Source organism: Ostrinia furnacalis, unplaced genomic scaffold, assembly GCF_004193835.3.
Source record: "Ostrinia furnacalis isolate ACB-3 unplaced genomic scaffold, ASM419383v2 OfSCF1734, whole genome shotgun sequence".
NCBI lineage: Eukaryota > Metazoa > Arthropoda > Insecta > Lepidoptera > Crambidae > Ostrinia > Ostrinia furnacalis.
Window position 1 is genome coordinate 153,194 of NW_021131973.1, and position 22,600 is coordinate 175,793.

Genomic DNA, 22,600 nt, shown 5'->3' on the forward strand with positions numbered 1-22,600 from the left:
GCTATGGAATGTATCTAGGTGACCTGAAGATACAGCCGGATTATACAGGGTGGAAACGATAAGTGATCTCACTCGATTATTTCTAAACTATACAAGATATCGAAAAACTGGTTACTGATTCTGAAAGTGCTTCACGAGCTCTTTCAAATGGTACCAATAATAGGTTACAGATTATGGAAGCTGGTAACATTGAATTTTTAGATTTTGTATCTTCTCGTTTCCACCCTGTATAATCCGGCTGTATCTCCAGGTCACCTAGATACATTCCATAGCAGCAATAATAGACATTTAGGTACATACATTTACCAATTTTGGTGATAAATAGGCATTTTGTATTAGTTTTTGTATAACGCCTGAACAAAAACAAAGGGTGTTATACATAGATTTCGAATATAAAAAATATATAATTTAACTAATTAAGACATGACAAAAAATTTAGGTATGTCTCGTTTCTGTCGGGTCTGGGTTTTTTTTTGTATGGGGCGTGACCGTTCTTCTTTCACGCGGGTAAAAACGCGGGCGTGCAAAAGCTAATTATCAATATTTTGACTCTCCGTAGGCAAAATGAATTATTGAAATCATGGCCACATGCTCAGTAGGACGAGGTCCGTTTTAGAAATAAGATACTAACATCAGCTTGCTTATACTAACATCTTATGAATCTCAGTTATCTTAATATAAAACAAACAAACTTGACCCTCACTGGTTGGGTTTTTATTGGCGGTCAAGCCGTAGATCCTGGCTACACAGGAGTTGCAGCGGTAGGAACGAGTAGTGGGAATAGTCCCGTATGTGAATTAAATACTTTCTTAAATCCAGCATGAGTCTAGGTTCGAATCCACAAGGGATACTTTTACGGAGGAAAGGAGGTTTGGATCATAAAATGTAACACAAATAAACAAAAATACCCAACAACAACATTTACTCATCGCATGTTTACAAAGCGTTATCAAAATCTAGGTAACTTAGAGAGCTCTAACTAATTGTTAAATGCTAAAAGAATAAATAAGTTCTATATTATTAAGTAAATTATTATCAATTGTTCTTCAGTTTCCTCTTGGCGATGGTTTCTTCGTCGTCTAAGCATTGGCCGTATCTCACCTCCATACATTTGCTCCCCTGTAACAAAGAGAAAGAGTTAGTAAACAAAGAAATAAATGTCACTGTCAACTATTTTATAGCCGGTTCGTAGAGCCGGTCTCTAATTGAGTGTATGAGCATGGTCATCCCCTACGTAAGTTTACCTAAGCTAATTTTATTTTCAATGTGAGCTTAAAAAATCTTGAAATATGAAATCCAGCTCAGTTGAGCTCAAAGAATGTGTATTATCATATTTTCGTATTGAACACTTAAACTATAATCTTAATTTTTATGACTACACACATAACCAATCTATGTATGGACGGAAATACTTTCTAAATATAGGCATAATTAGGTATTTAGTTTAGACGTCAATATTTATGTGTAGTGACGAAAGTTGTTGTAAAGTTTACTGACAATGTTGACATCCTCAGTGTTTGCCAAATCTGGTAAAAAGTTGACGTCATTTCCGTTCTATCCAAATTGCGTTCATTAGAACAGACCCAATGACCAACTGGGACTGACGAATTCGAATTCGAGCAAACGAACATCAGTTTTTGGTTCTTAGATAGCAGCTACTAGAGCAGTTAGGTTTATTTTTCCTTTTGCAATCTGTACTTTCAAAACGTAACTGAAACTCTGTTAAGTCAAAAATCTGAATCTGAAAGTATAGCAATCATTTTGAGGACAAACAAAATGTTTATTATGAAAATATTGTCTTTAAAAGACCGAAAACAATTCTGATCTTTTTATATCTAGATAGGTACTTAGTAAAAAAATAATTAATCTTCAGAAATATTAAAATTTGTAAATGTTTTCGAAGGCAAAGCACTGAAAAAGCTTTTGAAATCATCAATCACTATTAATTGGGGTGTCGAGACCGGGGCTTTAATTTTCATACCCATTTTCATTAAGTTAAGGAATTTTGGTCATATTATTATCTTGTTTCGGCGTGGATTACTTTTAAATAAAGGCATAGTTTTGGGATAAAAATAGACGTTCTGATCACGATTATAATATTTGATTTCTAAATTGAGATCCAGAAGATTACAGTACTTAATTAGATATTTTTAGCAAATTTAAACTCAAATAATTTTATGTCATGACTGTAAAAAATATGAAGATTCTTAGTATATCATACATAAAACGTCGGCTTAATTAACTTTGAGTTTGTAAGACTACCTACTTAATTTTATTAAGTTCCTTAAATACAAAGAAGTCCTGAAATGTTTTGACAAAATTAACAAAATGTTAATTAGTCTATTAATAAGCATACTTATGACAAGAACAAATATTTTTTGCGCCTAAGCTTTACATTAAGGACGTTTCATAAGAAATAAAAATCTGCAACATAATATATGTATATTTCTGTCTAATAATTCCTAAACAAAATTAGTTATATTTGTACCGAGAAATCGAAATTAGGCACAGATTGTATCTTGGGTGATGGATAAATTATGAAGTTAATTTAAGGACACTTAAGAAAACAGTCTTCTTAAGTCTTTGAATTGAAAACATTGAATTGCAGAATAGGTATTTGTCTGTGGCAGATACAATGTGTCCAATGAAATATTCAAACAGTGATTTAAATTATAATAATAAATTTATTTAAACTTTGTACAGCAAGAAAATTATTAATACCGCATGACGAAATAATACTTTTATGGACAAAATATCTCCACGTTTCTCTTCCACGATATAATGTTGGTGAAATGTGTGGCTTATGTCTTGTATAGCTATACAAAGCTATACAACTGGTGGTATAGCAATATCGGACAATGGATCATATCGTAGCCATCTGATTAAATTACTATCGATCCAGCATCAGTGCTTTTGTAATGACTCCATGGTCTAGTGGTAAGAGAGTTCAACTCTTTTGATCAATAAAACAACATGATAATCTGAAATAGAATGTCCGGGTTCTAGCCACATGAGTCGTACTTATAAAAAAACATATTGTATTATTTACATAACTATTGTTCTATTCGAAAGTAGAATCTATTATCTCTATAGGTCAAAGAGTTAAACTCTCTGTCCACTCGATTAAATATTGATTAGATTAATTTCTAGAGTGTGCACGAGTGCTTTTGACGTAAATCATATTTATGGTTATACTGCCCAAGTTAGAAAGAAATAAGATTACAAAAACGATTTAAAATTAATCAGATGATGTGACGATGCAGAGATGAATCTGTGTGAGCCGTGTGCTGTGTGGCCAACCTGAGGAGTTGAGGCCAAATTATTTATTTGTTTATAGGTCTAGAGTGGAATGAATGATGATGAACAAAATGCAAAGAGAAATTATGTATTTTATGAGTGATAATTACTTTTTGAAATTTTATATCACTAGTTAATGTTGTTTTGTTGGAAAGAAAGTTCAGATTCCATTAAAAGTTACGGACAATGTGTCGAAAATTGTCCAAGTGTCAAGTTAACGTTAAAAAATAATTAACCACACACATTACATGTCCCATTAGAATTGCAAATGTCGTCAGACTCAAGAAATTTGGATTTCTGACGCGGCCGTTAAAATCTCATTATATCTGTTACAGAACTATGGTCAGGTACGCAGTACAGTTGGATGAAAAAAAAATATCGACATAGGTGCTTTCCAAATTTTTTACAGTAACAACGAATTCGATATTTGAAATTTGACATTTCAAATCACTGTGAACCTAAATTACATCCAAAATAGCTACACAGATTGTAGGTAGTTTGCCTTGCTGATGCCCAATATTGGTTCATCCCCAACGCTCGCTGCCAATCATACCCAATTAGCGAAGGGTTACTTATAATAGTCACGCTGTCCTGGGACTCAAAACTAATCTTAAGTAGTTCTCCAGTTAGCCTGTTGCTAAAGCCAATTCCGATGACAAGACAGTAAAATCTAGATTCATAAATAACTGACCTATGCAAAAAATCAAGTTTAAATCCTGTTACATATTCCTAATCGCTCTTTTATGGTAAACACACGTTACACATAAAGAAAGTTGTATGTGTTACACAATTTTGTCGGTCAAAGAGAAATACAATTTATTATGTATACTTTTGGCGTGTAATATCTGACGTCACTATCCTAATTTTAGCCTGACTGAGCTGAGAGCTGACAAGCAATCCCCTGACATTGCTCAATTATATCATGCCGGCGATAGCTACGTCAGCTTAACCTACCTTCCGAAGCTTGAAACCATTCTTCTTCAAGAAATTGTTAATTAATGAATTAATTAATGGTATAGTTACAGAAATACTATGCATGTTTCACTGACAAACGCATCTTTACTGGTAGTGTAAAAATTTGCGGCCTAAAACTTGAAGCTGGAGTCGTAAATGTTTTTGTATAACATAAGATTGACCTCTATGCTGTCTGCAATAAGACGAGGTGGTTACGTTTGCCACTGTGGGCATTTTGCTTAAGATCTTTTTCATAAAAATGTCTTAAAAATGCACCACAACACATGTTTTAACCTGACTGACTAAATGCACCACAAAACATGTTTTAACTTGACTCTACATATTTTTTTTCCTTTTTTCCCATTTTTTTCCGTCAGTCAATTTTACTTCCTATTTTACCTGACTTACTGTACACATATGCACCTGACTGTACGTTTAAGAGCTATGAAAGCAGATTCGAATAACGGAACTAGCCACAGCGATTACGTAAGTCACTTTCACTCGGAACTTAGTTGCGTAAGATCAGCTGTTGTTGATTAATACGAGATCATTATTATGTGCGATTGTGGCTTTTTGCATAACTGTGGCTAAATTTTGCACGGTAATTAAGTAACTGCTCGAATTAAGTGGTACAGTTCGTGCCATAAACACAGTTTCGTTTTTAAATGTGAATGTGTTCTCGGAGCAATTGTGGTATGTCGACAAGTCTTCTATAAATATATAAAACACAAAGGTGACTGACTGACTGACTGACTGACTGACATAGTGATCTATCAACGCACAGCCCAAACCACTAGACGGATCGGGTTATTATTTGGCGTACAGGTAGATGTTATGACGTAGGCATCCGCTAAGAAAGGATTTTACGAAACTAAGGGTGTAAAACGGGATCCACGCGTATGAAGTCGCGGGCGGCCGCTAGTTGCGTACATAAATAAATGGCAAGTTTGCAAACAAATAAAGCCGGATAACATTGATACGGAATTATCTACACAAAATGTTTCTTAGACTACGAACTTCCGGTTCTTTTGAGTTTCAATGATGAAGAGATCAATGAAACTGATGACTTTTCATTTTGTTACATTTGTATCGTTACTATTTACAGAAAAGTTCAAAGTCTGTTGTCGGGGGCTTTGGTTTATTAATTCGATATCGAGAGAAATAAACAAAAAGTAAATATTTTTCTATTTGCCTCAACTTGAGACGCTTTTCCGAGAAAGGGTTTACTTTAACCTCTAAAATATTAATGAAATAATTTGGTAACTTACAAACGTCAATATTTACGAACAAAACAGACAATTTTAGTAACAATACTGTGTTAATAATAGCTAGGTAATTGGTAATATATTAAATTGATTGTAAAAGGTCATTGAAAAGTTTATTTTTTTAACAAAAAATAAAATCATTACAAGCGAAAATAAAGATACACGAAATTGGTATTACGAGTAGGTACCTATTGTCTAAAAAACGTTAACATTTACCGACTTAATACATTATGTTTAGTATCAATACCGTGTTTATTAGTTTAAACTAACTGACAAAATAATGAAATTGATTATGACGTCCATTGAGAAGTTTCTATTTTAACTAAAATGTAAGTAATTACAGGATAGTTAAAATCTTTCGGTCAAAATATCAAAATACATCACGATTTTATAAACGAACTTATTGTTTTGATTTCCATTTATCCTGTTTAATAAATTCCATGCATTTATAATCCATTTCAATCAAAAGTCGAAATTTTTGAAGTGTTTTGTTGAAATGTTTCCCGTAGGAATTTCATGATTTAGAGATGGTTTTTAAACCTCGTACCTATACATTTTAAACAGAACAACAATGTTAACTTTTCGTTTTGTTTTCTGAACGATGTCAAAACAATCGAACTTATTTTGTGCTGCGTGCATTATTTAATTTTCAACCGACTTCAAAAAAGGAGGAGGTTCTCAATTCGACCCGTATGTTTTTTTTGCTATGTAATAATTAAAAGTAGGAATATACTTTGACATATTGTTTTATTCACAGATACACATTTTATTCACAAACAGATGTCATCGACACAAACACAAAAATTCATTAAGCTCCAAAAACCGGTCATTGAAAAATGGGCTCATAATATGAGCTGCGCCCATCACTACTAGTGTCAAGTCGGGTGCTTTCTAGCATTCATCATGGCGGCATTAGTATACATTAGCATAAAAGCGTATGTTTAATAATTAATTTACACCGCTCATTAAATCAATATACTTTATCTTATCAACTAACTTCGACCAAAGTCTTTGCGCCGTGAGCGTAGTAACCTCAATGCAAATGTTGTACTATTACAACTTTTCACAAATTATGTAAACTCATCTAATTTAAATAATTCCGAACACATCTGTATTAATATTATAAATTCTGGCTATGTCCTAGTTACTTTTCAAACTAATACCGCTGATATGTTTTGGCAGAAAAATTAACTGATTGGTTTAGTTTAAAAAAGAAGAGGTGAAATAACAGTTATTTTAAGGAGAAACCACAATTTTATAACATAACGATGTGCATTAAATTTAGAGGTAAGCAATTGTGTTTTAAAATTCTTGAAAAACTATTTTGACCGAGAAATGGGCGATAAAGAAAAAGTTTTTTGATAGACTATGATTTCAAAACCTTACTTAAACAATCTGAAACAACAAAACAAGTTGCTAATGAAATGAGTTATGGAATGAATCTTGTTAGGTTAACAAAGTTCTAGAAGGGTTACTTTTGCAAATTGGATTAGGTCTTTTTCTGGTTTATCTTGCTCTTCAAAGGCAGTAAAAAATTTACCAAAGCCTTTGTGGTCAAATAGCTTCGGACTTGGATTTGGACTTTCTAGATTCGATTTCAGGCAAATCCTATAAATGTTAATACTATTTGTGCGTTTTTTATTTTTCTCAGTTTAGTTATTGGAGGTTTGAGTCAACCTGACAGTCCGATAGAAATATGATTCCATGCATCTATTTTTCGATTAGTAGTGTACTTCAATTCGACCCACGCACACATTAAAAAGCTCTTACAAAATATTCCCCACAGTAAAAGCGCTGAAAAAACCTATTAAAGCAACCACTCGCGTTTTGTTTTTATGCAATTACTCGTATTATTAAGGTTTAGATTTTTTGTTGGTATGAAGCTATATAATTCCAGAGCAAAAAGTGGGTCTGTTGTCCCGGGTCCACTAAACCACTGATGTGCGAGTGACCTGTGACAAACCGAACCCGCCGGGACTGATCCGGGGGTTTAGCAAAAAGTGGACAATCGTTTTTGTTACGTGTAATCCTTTCAATTACTTGGGTTACTATTTACCTACAGACCCAGTGAATATCGTAGGTAAATTAAGCGTTCGGCGTATAAAGCGTAAAAGCTTAGATTAATTTGGGACTATTTAATTGTCATGTTTAAAAAATGCGTGAAAGATACGGAATAGAGGAGCTTTAACTTTAAGTTATACTCGTAGTTTAGTTTAAATTATCAACTAAATCATTCACGTACATTTCTGACTTTTTATGAAATCATTTTGTCTTTGTCTACAGGTACAGGAACGGCACAGGAGTCTTCATTACTTTTATAGAATGGTACGAGAACTCGAATCAACTAGCTGTTATGATATGAGTAAGTGACGCATTTTTATCTCTTGTTTGACATCTGGCTGTTTTGTAGGAAAATTTCTAAGGTATACATTGCTACGTGGTCTGGTGTGAGACCACGTAGAAGTTCGGGCATTCACCGGCATGTGTAACAAAGTAAAAATCCGTATTTTACGAATATACAATGCGAATTGTAGATCTTTAACCTCCACCCTTCTTGTTATCCCTTTGACAGTGTAACTCAAAAGCTTATTCCCTTAAGTCTTAGATCAAATTTCGTCTCTACATCCCCTTTTACAACAAAGGAGTGGTATTGCAAGAAAATATCAAACAATATAATATTATAAACAACGATATTAATAATTAAAATTGCAGCTTCAAAGGATACAAAATAAGACTCATTTCAAAGGATCCAAAATAAGATTTAAGTTTTCGAATAAGTTTGGATTTCCTGAAAATTACATTAAAGTAATCGGTGAAAATTAATCATTATAATTAAACGATAAAAGTGTTATGTTTAATTTAATAACCTACGAAAGCAAACTTCTGAGGTGATTTTAAGACGGCTAGATAACGGAAAAATATCATTCAATCTTAGATCATTACTTTTTTTTTTTTTTTTTTTTTTTTTTTATTATGAGTTCTGCAACTTGGCAATCTGTGTTAACACAATAAGCCATTCAGATGAGGTATCTTGATCTTGTCTTGACAGCAGAAGGAATTCCTATGAATCCCTTTCATCTGGTTTCCCCAAATCTCACTGCAAGTGTGGGGACACTATGCCGTTTCAATCTGGAGTGTGTGATACTTCCTGTGCCCACCAGTTTCGATGCCAGTTCATTGACGTGGGTTGATATTCTCGTCTGATAGCTTTCGCTGTATTTAGCGATCTCTTTTTTGACGGTGTCGAGCTTCAGGTCCTCGTGTATATATTTGTTGCTCACGTAGTAGGGTATGTCTAGCATGGCTCTCAATGTCTTGCTTTGAAATCTTTCGAGAATCTCTATGTTGCTATTGCTAGCAGAACCCCACAGCTGGATTCCGTAAGTCCAGATTGGCTTAAGGATGGTCTTGTAGATAGCTATTTTGCTTTCATGTGAGAGGTTCGATTTGCGGCCTATCAACCAGCACATTGATCTGACTTTCATATCCAGCTGTTTACGCTTGGTCCAGATATGCTTTCTCCAGGTGAGTCTTCTATCAAGATGCATACCCAAATATCTGGCATCTTCGGCCTGAGGAATTTCCTCGTTATAGAGTTTTATTGGGGGACAAGTCTGCCTTCTCAGGGTGAAGGTCACATGGACAGATTTTCCTTGATTGACCTTAATACGCCATTTATCCAGCCATTCCTCCACCTTATGGATGTGGGTTTGTATGTTGGCTGACGCCGTGCCGGGATCCTCGTGAACTGACAGAAGGGCTGTGTCATCTGCATAGGTGGCAGTTATGGTATCAGCATATGTAGGAAGATCCGCGGTAAAAAGCAAGTACAGGACTGGTCCCAATATACTCCCTTGTGGTACTCCTGAGAGTAGATCATTACTACGCGAAAATAAATAATACTTCACGACTCAATATGCTTTGAACAGAATATCATACATTCATTAAATCTTCCTGCGTGCAGTTCTTTGGGCACGCAGGACACGGGCCTTTATATCTATTAACCCATTTGTTACGGAATTCACTTTTTCTATCACTTACCTTAAATCAGTCATGATACATTTATCTCAAAACAATCGCTCCAAAACTTTATAGTTATTTACGTCAGTGTACTTATAAGACTTGGACAGTACTGCGACACACCTCATCTTTCAAATGTTGCACATAAAAATTGGTTACACTACCCACATTAGTAATTATATTTATGACAAAGTGGTGCGCCTTTTAAAAGAACGCTAGTAACAAGTGGGTACAGCCATTCCTCACTCACCTTAGCAATATACGCCTTCATGTAGAAGTTTCCGAAGAGGATGATGAAGGAGATCATGTAGATGATGAGCACGTAGTGCATCCACAGCGGGAACTCGCAGCCGGTCCGGATGCCGTTGATGCCGAGGACCAGGGCGCAGGTGAACTGAATCTGGAAGTGAATTAAACATTTGTTTTGATTGAAAGAAATAAATAAATGATAAATAAATATCCTTGGACATTTTTACCCGACTGCGGCAAAGCAAAAGGAGGGTTATGATTTTGACAGGCTATGTAGGATGTATGTATGTATGTATGTTCATGTGTTCCCTCGTAACTTCTAAACTACTTATCAGAATTCGACAAATGACATATCATTAGAAGCGTCTTAATTGTCCGCTGGTTATAGGCTATGGGTACTAGACAACGGATATAAACATACTTAAATACTTTTTTTTTGTAAATACATACATATTATACATAGAAAACACCCAGTCAAACAAATATGTTCATGCACACAAATGTTTGTACTGTGCGGGAATCGAACCCGCAACCTCCGGAATAGTAGTCCGTTTCGAACCACTACACCAAACGGCCGACGAAACACAATCATTTTTACAGAAAGAAAGAAAAACCTTTTTTTTTTGTTCTAACGCAAATAAAAAATTACAATTGCACAGTTGGATTATAGGGAGTTAGAGCCAAAAGGCTACCGCTCAGCATGTGTCATGCTCGGAGGTAGTAGAACCCAGAACATGACGCTGTTATTCTGCGAATGCCATTGTTGGAGAGAGCGGTAGCAATAGAGGCCATAAAGCAGTAAAATATTCAGATAATGTAAATGAAACAACACACAAAAATACAAACAAATGATTGCTTTGGTTTTTTAAAAAGTCCCTTTAACCCCTCGTGGTAAAACTGTAAAATGATTGTGTTACGAGCAGATTCATTACACTAATCCAGCGTAGGTAGTGTTCGAACACGCGTTCCTCGGTTCTCGATTCGGCCAGTCCGACACCGAAGCCACTGGGCTTACTACTCGTAGGCTTTTGCTTCAAATATGTAGATAGGTGCTAGCTTTTGCCCGTGGCTTCGCCCACGTGAAATTTAGTTTGTCATAGATCCTCACAAACTATCACATTTATATTAATGGGTCATTTGACACCGTTTCTGAAGAATAAATATGTCTCTGGTTGTAACAGGTTTATTTTGTAACTAAATTGGAAAGCTAATTGTGATTTTACTCAAGAACATAGTTCATCATTTATTTTCAGGATAAAATAATAAAGAATTAAATTGTCCTCATTAAGATCTTGTCCAGGTACAATGTCTGATTATTCATATCTGACCTTTCTTTAAACATTCAAATTATTGTACAGTCTAGAAATCCTCAAATTCAACATACCTCAATCGTTTTCTCATCGGAATCCAAAAGCTCAGCGGATCAATTCAACGTGTAATCAATAACTGCCTCGCAATTATCTATCCAAGACGTAACGTGATACGTGTTATCTTTACGTTACGCGGCCACTGGCTCAAACCGGTTTCAAAGTTGAGAGAAATCTCTCAATGAATTAATTGCAGGTGTAAAATAATCCAGATACAAAACGATAGAGGTTAACAGTTTAATCGATACTTACAAAGGTTAATATGGTAAGATTATAATTAAAAACGTATCATTATAATGATGATCATTGAATTAAGATTCGTTTAGATTTGATTTAAAACTTTTCGAGTGATAATCGAACACGCAAACAATCAATAACTTTAAGTTTTGAATTATGTCCCAGTGTCAAGATAATAATTTATTCGAATTAATATAACATGTTTGTTTGAATTTGAATTAATTAAATGTATGCAGATGTTTAAATTAACGGTGGTCACTGGGTGATTAATAAAATTGAATAGTGACATCGGAAAGCGTGAGGTAGCGTAACGTTTTTGACAGCTGCTAGTTAGTTTGAAAGCTGCTCTGCGCTGCGCCTCGTATTACGCCAAGTTAGGGCCCTCGCTCACGGCGACAGCATCGCTACTAACGCGCGTTAGTCGCATTTGCAACGCACTACAGAAGTGATGCCAACGCGCTACTAACGCACTACAGCAGCGCGACTGCATCGCTACAAAAAGTCGTCGTGGGCGAGGGCCCTTAGATTACTACTCCAAGTAAGGTTGAGTAGTTAGTCTTCATTGAAGTAGAGACTTCAAAATATTGTTGGCGCATCGAGAAGGACCGAGAAAATTAATAAAAGGTGTTAAGTAGGTATACGAAACGGGACTAACCACACCTTTTCGTCCCAATACTGTACAGCCAGTTTCTTTAGTTTGGCCTACCAAATTAAACAAGAAAGTGTTGTAAAGATTTTTTGTTATGTAGGAATCTGTCTATGATTAATGTTTATTTACAAATTAAGACTTTCTTTGTAAAAATTAACATGTGTCACGCCGCTCAGTGTTAAAGGTAATACAGCTATTTACATTTTAGTCAAATATTTCACTTTACCTCCATACTTTAAAACCAAATGCATTAATCATAATGTTTACGTAGAGTTGAGATTCAAAATACAACCTGAAACTTAAGTGATTCAAATTGCATCACTTCAAGAACAGGTTGCATCTCTAGTTACAACCTGATCTTAATTAGTCGACCAAATCTTATTCAGGAATGCTAACTCGGTCAAATCTTCAAACCAGTTTCAGAGTAGTAGCACTAACAAGAAAAGTTACATAATGGTGCACTTTCATTGACAAATCTACACTATTTTCGCTTAAAGTGGCAACTACGTTCACAAAATTAGTATCACATAGGCATATTTAAATTCATATTTCTATGGCGTATTCGCCAATTAAATAACATTAGATTTGAGCGTGAACTTTCTCCAAACTTTCAGATTACGCGACTGCCCAAAACGAATACTATTATCGCAGTTCGTTCTGAACCGCAAAATGGCTGTTTTTTATAGACGATTACGTTGGATTGCAGTTTCTCTTAAATTTCTTTCGTCTGTAACACCCACGCACGTAACCTAAGGTCTACTTATGTTATTTTTGCGTATACTGAGTGACCTATTGGTTGGTGAATAAACAAAAAGATTGATTCTACTATTCAAACGAAACAGATTTCTCCAAGAGAATGAAGTTCAAATCTTGCAAAAAAACTTTTTATATAGAAATTGTAATCCAAATATGGGGGCGTCAATATACCTATGTATTTTTTTTATATTGTTCCTTTAGGAAAGTTGTAACATTTGAGCAGTAGAATCAAACCTTTTTTTGATGACCCCAATGTGTCACTCTGTATGTGTATACTTTAAGCCGCGTTTTCACTAGGAGACATTTGTCCCGCGACTCTGTCGCCCGACACGAAATCCACGTGTCCCGCGCGATGTCGCCCGACGTCGCTTGTCGATGCTCTGCGAGCGTCGACATGCGCGATCTTCGTGTCCCTCAACAGTCGCCCGACAGCCTTTGAGTAGTGAGAATGCGTGTCGCTTTGTGTCGACAAAGCGACACGCGTCATACGCGACCTCGGGCGACATACTGTTCACTACTGGCTAGTGTGAACAAGTCATAATATGTCGAGGGACAAAGTTGCAGAGACAAACTACGTGAATGTCGGACGACTTATCTCCGCGATATGTCCCCTAGTGAAAACGTGGCTTTACTCAAGACGTAGGTAAAGTCAAAGGTCTGCGCTCCCACGTAGGTATCGAGTGATGTCGTCCCTGAGATGGGTCTTTAATAAAGATGACCGCTGACAGGCCACGGAACCAACGTTAGGGCTTGTCAGTCACAAAGTCAACACGACAGCAAGACGTGGGTAGGAAAAACATCTAAGAGTATATTTTCCCATCCCAATAGTTCGAAAAAGGAGTTTTGACACTGAGCTGGTAAAATGACATACATTTTCGACATTGGAGTAGTACCTAGGTACATTGTAAATAATAGTAATATACCTACCACCTAACTATTACTGCCTTCTTTTTAAGTATATAGAAATTATTATATTATTAAAGTTCTACTCGTAAAATAGAATCAAAAATTCGGCAATCATAATGCGAATTGAAATTCGAAAGCTTTAAATATACAGACCTTACTCAATCTACAGACCAAGGCGCTCTATATACGGCATTTTTTTCATTTGACGACTTTTCCCTCCTCCTACGTCGGAGGCAAGGATGAATAGGCGCTTATAGGGCATGTATGCAATGTAGCATCTATTCTACCCACAAGATGGACCGACGACCTTATAAAGGTACGTAGCAGAAAAGCGCTGGATGCAGATCATTATGGAAATCATTGTGGGATGCCTGTGTTCAACAGTGGACGTCCTATGGCTGATAATAATATGATGATGATTATGATGTAGCATCCTAGACTGCATCTCACTTAACATCAGGTGCGACTGCAGTCAATACCTACTGCACAAAACAACGTCGCTCTACAAACGACTTGACGAAGACTTACCAGCTGCATGATCGTGAGGTACTTCTTCCACCAGAGGTACTTGCTGACAGTGGGCCCGAAGACTGACAGGCCGTAGTAAGTGTACATCAGCACGTGGATCCCACTGTTCACCATAGCGGGCAGGAATGCTGTGAAAATGAAATGTTGTTAGAAAACTGCATATCTATCTAAATCTATACAGGGTGTTAGGTAAATGGGTATATGAGCCGACACTAGCCCATGTTAACATGGTCATATAAATGGTATGGTGAAGTCAGAAAATAGATATCATCATTTTAATTATTTTAATTTTCATACAAATCCGATTTTATAAAATTTATTTTGTATAAAAATTAAAAAAAATAAAATGATGATATCCAATTTCTGACTTCACCATACCATTTATATTATGACCATGTTAACATGGGCTAGTGTCGGCTCATATACCCATTTACCTAACACCCTGTATAAGCAAAAGGTCACTGACGGACTGACTCACTCATCACGAAATCTCAGAAACTACAAGTGCTAGGAGTCTCGAATTTTGTATGGGGTTGGGGGTTCTTTTTAGAACGTAGGTGCTCACTAGGACGGGATTTTGAAAAATTCTACCCCTAAGGGGGTCAAACGGGGTTCACGCGTACGAAGTCACGGGATGCCGCTAGTTATCCTATAGATCTGTTGCAAATTCGCCACAATTATGATTGGATAAGATGCTACAGTGTTTTGCTTGATGTGGCGACGTCCAAATTGGTGTCATCGAAGACAAAAAGGCTGTATTTTGAAGGGTGTCGTACCATAATAAGACAGGCGAAGCATTTAGCAACTTTTCTGGTGTCGCAGATGGTATTATGGTGATTGCTTGCCATTGCGTTACCGATAAGCCCGTTTTCGCGTCTTGTAGTAGGTACGAGAATAATGTAGAAGTCGTTAATACATGTTATATCCGCAAGTGTTATATTCTTTGAGACCTAAACGACCACCAAACGAAAAACGAACCACTTTACAGATAAATATTATATTATCGTCTTGAATTCGTAAGAAATCGTACTTAGACTGAATAAAAATTGCTTCTTCAAACTAGATTTTTTTTAAGCTCTAATATTACATAACAGTTACTATGTAAATGAAGCTTAGGTTTTTAAACAAAAAAAGCCCTTAAAAATGGTCTCTCATTAGTTTGGAAATTTGAACACGCCTCTCATGTTTTGAATATTAACAGATTGTTCATTAAAATTCTGAAAACATCTGTTACGATTCAACAACCAAAGGCCTAGTGTATTTGAGAGACTTAAGTTTAAATTCAAAGGACATTTAAATTAAATTATACAAAACTCAACTCTTTTTTAAATACATATAAAATTGATAATAATTATGAACCAAGATAAAACTTTAATACCATCAAAAATTACTTCACTTAATTAATTAATCCTATTTAAGATCGTGATTAACTTTATAAAGCATAATAATCTAGTTAAAGTATTTCTAATATTTACATTGTTACTTGTATAAACTTTCTCAGTATAATTTAATTTTACCTTGACCTTCATGCAATAGTTTATCAATATTCTCATCTAGGTACTTATAAAATAAAGAGGCAAAGTAATTAATCCTAATCTCACTTTAAATATTTTCATTCGACGTGATAATACCAAAAAATGACATAGATTAAAATTGAATAATTAAGGAAATCATTGTATTTAATAAGCACCAAAGATTTAATTCAAAAAGTCTGAAATTATCCAATTACATTTTAAAATAATGAATATTCAATTAAATCTCCGAGTATTTTAGTTATTAATTCAAGCAGATTAATTTTCCTTTTCAGAGATCAAAATGTATTTAAATTTTCCTTCATTGCATTTAATTAAATCAGTACGATTAATTACAGCGTTTATCCTTTTACTCGTGTTGCACATGAATTAACACAGATTGTTCCAGGCACAGTTAAAATTGTTGCCAGTCCAATTGTGTATAACTACTTATAATTGGACTAAATGATTTGACTCTGAAGCTGAAATATCAGCTTCATCATTTTAAAACCACCGATAGTCGAGTTCAAAGAATCAAGGTGGTATTGAATTTGTCAACACTAGCGTAAACTGAGTAGGCACGGGCCAACGTAGGTCGGGAAGCAAATAAAATATTGCCATACATTACAGGCAGAATGGTAGCTTGGTGATTATAAAATAAGTAAAAAATACATGAAATTTCGCACATCACAACTATTCATGACCACAAATAATATCTGAACTAGAATGTTAAATCATAAAAGTCATTTATATTTTGCAAATAGCCTTTTATAAAGTCACTTTCAAGCATTTTTTCACGTCCCAGTAACCCTGCCACTGCTTCGTGGCAATAAATGGGCTAGTCAGTGCTGAGCGTTTTTCGGAAAAATATGAGCTTTTATATTTGCATACGTAGTATTATGGCACTTGATGTGCGTGCATAGCATATGTACAATGATTATGACAATTTTAACAGCCCATTCATTCTGATTCAAACCACTATATCTGAAGAGCACCAGAGCACAACGCATAGTATCAAAATAAGGCCAAGCAAAGCCCGGCTGTTAAATTCTTGAAAATATTCTGCTATTGTCAGGATAATGATTTGGAAAATTCGGATTTTGACGGAATTTTTCCTGGTGCTGGTAACTTTTGCTACAGAAGTTTTATAAGTATTCGTCGACTCTTCCTTTCATCATAATTATCTAGATTATATGTAGAAGACCATATTTTTTTGTAAACTTTTATTTGAAATGTAAACTTACTTGATCCACTTGGCACCCATTTGATCCCAATCCACCAGAACGAGAACATAGTGGAGTGGTGGTATACATGGAGGAACGTCAACTGCTCATCCTTCTTTCGTAGGATGAAGAAGAACGTATCGCAGAACTCTAGAAGCTTCGAGAAGTAGTACCACCATACTGCATCTGCTATCTGAAAGTAAAAATACATTATGAACACGATAGAATAACCTTGAAAATGAAAAATCATTTAGATATAAGTATTAGGCAATCAAAATACTTAGGACTTAGTTTTATTAGGTATTGCTTTCTTTTGAAAGTATATTATTACAAAGCCTCTTTGACTTTGCGTTTGCTATGAGATGAATTTTGTTTTATATTACTTTCTTCAAAGGACGCTTGTCGCTAATGATTCAAACAGACTCTTTTTCGACTTGTTCCTATAGAGACAAGCTCTAGGTCTTTATACTGTCTCTTTACAAAGATTTTATTAGCTTTTAGTTCCATTTACCTGATTTTTCTATTGCTCATATTACGAAGCTCCTTTAAAATATATGTTTGATGAGCTATTATGGTCTGTATGAAACTATGTTTTATATTCCAGTTTCTCTATCAGTTTCTTAGAAATATTTGTACGTTATAAAAAGCACCTTTGCGTATTTAATTTAGGCTCTATTATACCATAGGAAAGAAAGTGCGCAATATATTTTAGCCTAGTAAGAAATAATTATTATAAGTCATATTATTCAAAACAAACTATTAAAAACTTGAAAAATCGAACTCCCTAAAGCGGGAACTGTCCAAAGCGTATTTACACTTGAAAATTTTGACTAGCACATCCAGTGTCTAAGAAGCTCAGATGGAAGAGCAGTCACCCGGCAAGCGAAAGGTCGTGGGTTCGATTCCCGCCTTAGGCAGTTTGATTTTTTCAAGTTATTTATAATTTAGTTAAAAATAGTTTTTACCTGTAATTCATCAGAATCGTATTTCTGCCGGCACGGCTCGCAAATGTAGCTGTACCTCAGCCTAAAAGACGCTGTTAGTAGGCGAACAGCGATGTAGGCGTTTAGGCCAGCCATCGCCAGGTTGTACGGGACCAGTAGCCAGGTCAGCTTGAACGGCTGTCGGTTCTTCATGATCTTCGGGCCTATCCACACGATGAAGAGGTAGAGGAGTGTGTAGAATACTGTGGGTAGGGGTGAGTCTACGAGTGGCCATCCTTTCGTTCTGTTATCTGTAACAATGAGTATACATTTTTTTAGCAGTCTAGGATGGTACATATCTGCTCTGTAAGTGCCTATTCACTCTCGCCTTGAAAAGGCCCGGATTATAAGCCTTCGGGAAAGACAGCAGCAGGCAGCGAATTCCAGTCCCTAGCTATTCGATTAGGTTATTAACATGTTAGGTTTTTGAAGAATAGAATAGAATAGTTTTTATTTGAAAGAAAGGTATTCAAGCACACATGAAGAAAGAAAGAGATACACAAGTGGACAGATAGCTGCTTGTGCCCCTCTGACAAAAGCATACATCAAGACCGCGCCAGGGCTCGTCTCGAAACTGATTTTCATTTGAAGTGATTTCTGATGAAGACGTTGTTAAAGTTAAATTACGAGCTAGAGGTTTAAATTTATGTTAAATTACTTGTCCCAAGAGATATCAATGACTGGCAAACAACTCGTTGTGGCTGTAATAATAGTTTGAATCAATACACGTCAATAACAATTAAATGGAAGAGAGTTGTAATTAACACTGGGAGCACTGGAAATTATTGAGGCTTCAAAGTTCAGTCGATTGTCATTGAAATACAAGGCCTTCATTAAGAAAGTTGTAAATACATACATAGAATATGACACTGGTGTCAAATTTATTACTACAAGTGCTTACGAGCTGCCATTTATGATGGTTTGTGTAAGTATTAACACTGATTTAGTATAATTATGCTCTTGAGGAGGAGCCTGACTCTCGTTACACAGGTTAACTTTTTACGAGAGCAGCACATAAAATATTTTGTAATTTAAAAGTGTTTATTATTCAATAAAAATATTTTCATTTTCATTTTGACATTCTAATGCAGTCAGTCGACACAGCAAAATCGCCAACGCGCCGACATGGGTCGTCGACTTTTGACATGTTTTCAAAAGTCATAAAAAGAACAAATCTTGACATGATTCTTTAAAAATAAAGCAGCCGACATCAAATCGGGCTATCGGCGGGCTTGGTGTGTAGAGTCCTTAATATAGACAATATCTGAATGTTCATAGACAATTTCATAAAGCTCTAGGTCACTGACGTATCGCGATCCTTTGGTTTCTTCGTTCGTTTCAGCCAAATGACGTCCACTGCTGGACAAAGGCCTCCCCCAAGGTTTTCATCCAGGTTCTTCCCGCGACCATTACCAGATCGTCGCGTTCCTTTAATTTTGCGCATTTCCTTAGGGAAATAATCGTGTTCGTCGAAATTGCTTGTCTAGCCGTACTAGTATTTTTAGAAATAAGTAGTGCTTTAATATTCGTCCTTAATTTATTCTTACTATAATTTACTTAGTTTTCTTTCTAGTAATGCGTCTCTCTTCTGCGACTCGGGAGAATCAAACTTTGTTGCGAGGTAGGCAGTTCTAACAGGACGGTCTTTTTCCATCTATACTTATAATAAATCTGTAGAGAGGTCAATTCTGTACATGAAATATATTTTCAAAATAACCATCAGGGGTGATTAGTGATCGATACTGATGCCAAAAATGCAATCAGTAAAATTTTTGTCTGTCTGTCTGTCTGTCTGTATGTTCCTTATAGAAACAAAAACTACTCGACGGATTTTAACGAAACTTGGTACAATTATTCTTCATACTCCTGGGCAGGTTATAGGATACTTAGGAATTCCCACGGGAACGGGCATTAGCGGGAAAATCCTTTTGTATGAAAAATCTAAACCGCTTAAGTTAGACGCTTGAAATTTAGCAAGGAGGTACCTTAGTAAACTTAAAGCTTAGTTATAACAGGATATTGCAAAATTCTCACGGGAACGGGAGTTAGCGAGATAAAACATTTGTATGAAAAAATCTAAACCGCGTAAGTTAGACGCTTAAAATTTGGCATGCAGGTACCTTAGTAAACTTAAAGCTTAGTTACAACAGGATATTGCAAAATTCCCACGGGAACTGGAATTAGCGGGAAATTCCTTTTGTATGACTGACTCACTGACATACCCACGCACAGCCTAAACGGCTAAACATAGGCACTTGAAATTTTTAAGGGACGTAGCTTAGGTACCGTAGAGGTGCACTAAGAAAGGAATTCCCGAAATTCCCACAGGAACAGGAATTACCGGGAAAATCCTTTTGTATGAAAAATCTAAACCGCTTAAGTTAGATGCTTGAAATTTGGCATGCAGGTCCCTTAGTAAACTTAAAACTTAGTTACAACAGGATATTGCGAAATTCCAACGGGAACGGGAGTTAGCGGGAAAAAACATTTGTATGAAAAAATCTAAACCGCGTAAGACAGATGAAGGGGGTAAAACGGGATCCACGCGTACGAAGTCGCGGGCGGCCGCTAGTAGTCTAATATATTTCGAGCAGCTAGACTTGCTTGATCTTAGGTTAATGTCCCGTGAGTAATACATAAATGATCCTTATTTTTTATTCCTAGACGGCTAGACTTTTAAAAATAAACTAGGATTATTTTAGAAATGATAAGCCTAAGTATACCTACATCCATTAACGTAACGACCTGACCCGACATCGGCGTTTAGGTACTTAAATAAAAATAAAACGTTTTTACTATAAATAAACCATTTTCATAATATCTTATTTATCTTGCATATACGATAATCTCCTTAGCTTCAACACAAGATGTTTTTCATTACTTTTCGATACTTTCACAACGCAAAAAAATACTTACGAGTACCTACCTAATACCGATCTCATTGAAAAATTTAGAATAAAAATATGAGGCGCAAAAGGCTTTTTCGTAAGGCCGCCTGTCTACCGGAGCGGAGCGAAGTAAGAGTAATGCGGAGCCAAGTTATGGACTTTGTCAATAGACGTAGAGCTACCGTAAATAGCAGGGCGAAGATTTTTTGTATGCACAACGAGGAAGCTCTTGGCCTGTATCTCACCTGATATGGACTGCGCTTTTTCTATACGGGGAGCTAGTCGCGACTGGTCATTTATATTCGCTCCTAGTTTTGGATTTTTAAGTCGCTCACCACTCTATCATTTCGCTCCGCTATAAGTAGTGGACAGGCAGCCTAAGTCTTTGAATCTATTGTGAGTACTGTAAATACTTTAATGTAAAATTTGGCGAGTGTTTGAATATCTCCAAAAATAATAGATATATTCCTTTTTTAAAAGAAAATAGATGCACTTACCTGAAAGTGATAATGTCCATAGGTAATAATCGTATGTTTCTTTTAACACACTTTGCGTTGAATTCACTATAATATCCGCCATTTTTATTACAATTTGTTATACTAGTACCTGAAACAAAACAAAGATTGTAAATAAAACATGAAATAACATAAATATTTCACTTCGCAAAAGGAATACGTAGGATTCCAACCTTTTGTTGAATTTGCAAAACCCTTTGGCGCCCAAGACAAATCACAAAAGAGCAGGCACAAGGATGAATTATTGTAGTACAGTTTGAGTAAATTGTCTTGAACGTAGTGGCTCAGATTAGGTTCCTTTTCGAGTCAGTTTTTAAAAAGTACATTATTTTTTTTAAAACGAATCTAGCTCTGGAGTTTAGTTTGCTATTTAGTTCCTTACATTGTGTATTCATCATCATCATCATTTCAGCTATAGGACGTCCACAGTCACTGCTGAACATAGGCCTCCCCCAATGATTTCCACAATGGCCTTATTATTGTGTATTAGCTACATTGATATAATATTCTTACGGATCAAGACAATAGTTACTGTACAAGTAATGAGATATTCTTCCTAGGTATAAAACTACAATGTAAAAGTAATTACATTTTTAACGACGTTGATCATAATTTGTAGCTTGAGTAATCACAATCAATGATGTTAAAATTTTCCTGTAATAATCTTAATAGGAGATGGGAAATAACTCCACAAACTTATCACTGTAATAGAAATCTTGCGTGAGCTCATCTAAATTATGTTATTAGGAAGAAGATACATATTATTATGCATCATTTTATAATACTTTTTAGGTACAGTGAAACATTTTTGTTGGAAAATTGCACCTGTTATAACTAAATTAAATGCTAATGTTTAATTTGTTAAGCCGTTATTGTGGAATAAACAATTAAAACAAAATCTCAAATGGATCTGTCCATTCAACCCGCATCGCGATGTTATTACACGCCACTCAACAATTTGCAAATTCTAATAATCAGTTTGAATGAAACTAAACTATAATTAACTATACCAGATTAAAATATTAAAATTCGGGTTTGTTATTCTGGCCTCTCTCGAGTTAAGACAAAATTGCGCCATGGTACAACAAAATGGAAGAGTTTCATTGCTGTTTTCATTTTTATGTCACCCTCATCTTATCTGAATTAACTATTCATAAAAATGTTGCACAACGGCAACGTAATTGTATCAACTCATCAACACAATGTGGGTTGATGAGTTGATACAATTACGTTGCCCAGCGCAGTATCACTC

At 35.5% G+C, this 22,600-nt stretch overlaps 1 protein-coding gene across 1 annotated transcript; it reads right to left on the minus strand.

Annotated features, from left to right (window-relative positions):
• Positions 1-915: 915 nt before the first annotated feature.
• LOC114353537 (elongation of very long chain fatty acids protein 4) lies at positions 916-21,426 on the minus strand. Its single transcript, XM_028305577.1, has 6 exons — positions 21,331-21,426; positions 17,928-18,196; positions 16,984-17,155; positions 14,229-14,356; positions 9,787-9,936; positions 916-1,119 (listed from the first exon to the last, which is right to left on the minus strand). Exons 1-6 carry the CDS (start codon positions 21,410-21,412, stop codon positions 1,036-1,038), a joined length of 885 nt encoding a protein of 294 aa, XP_028161378.1. The 5' UTR covers positions 21,413-21,426; the 3' UTR covers positions 916-1,035.
• Between the last annotated feature and the right edge of the window lie 1,174 nt (positions 21,427-22,600).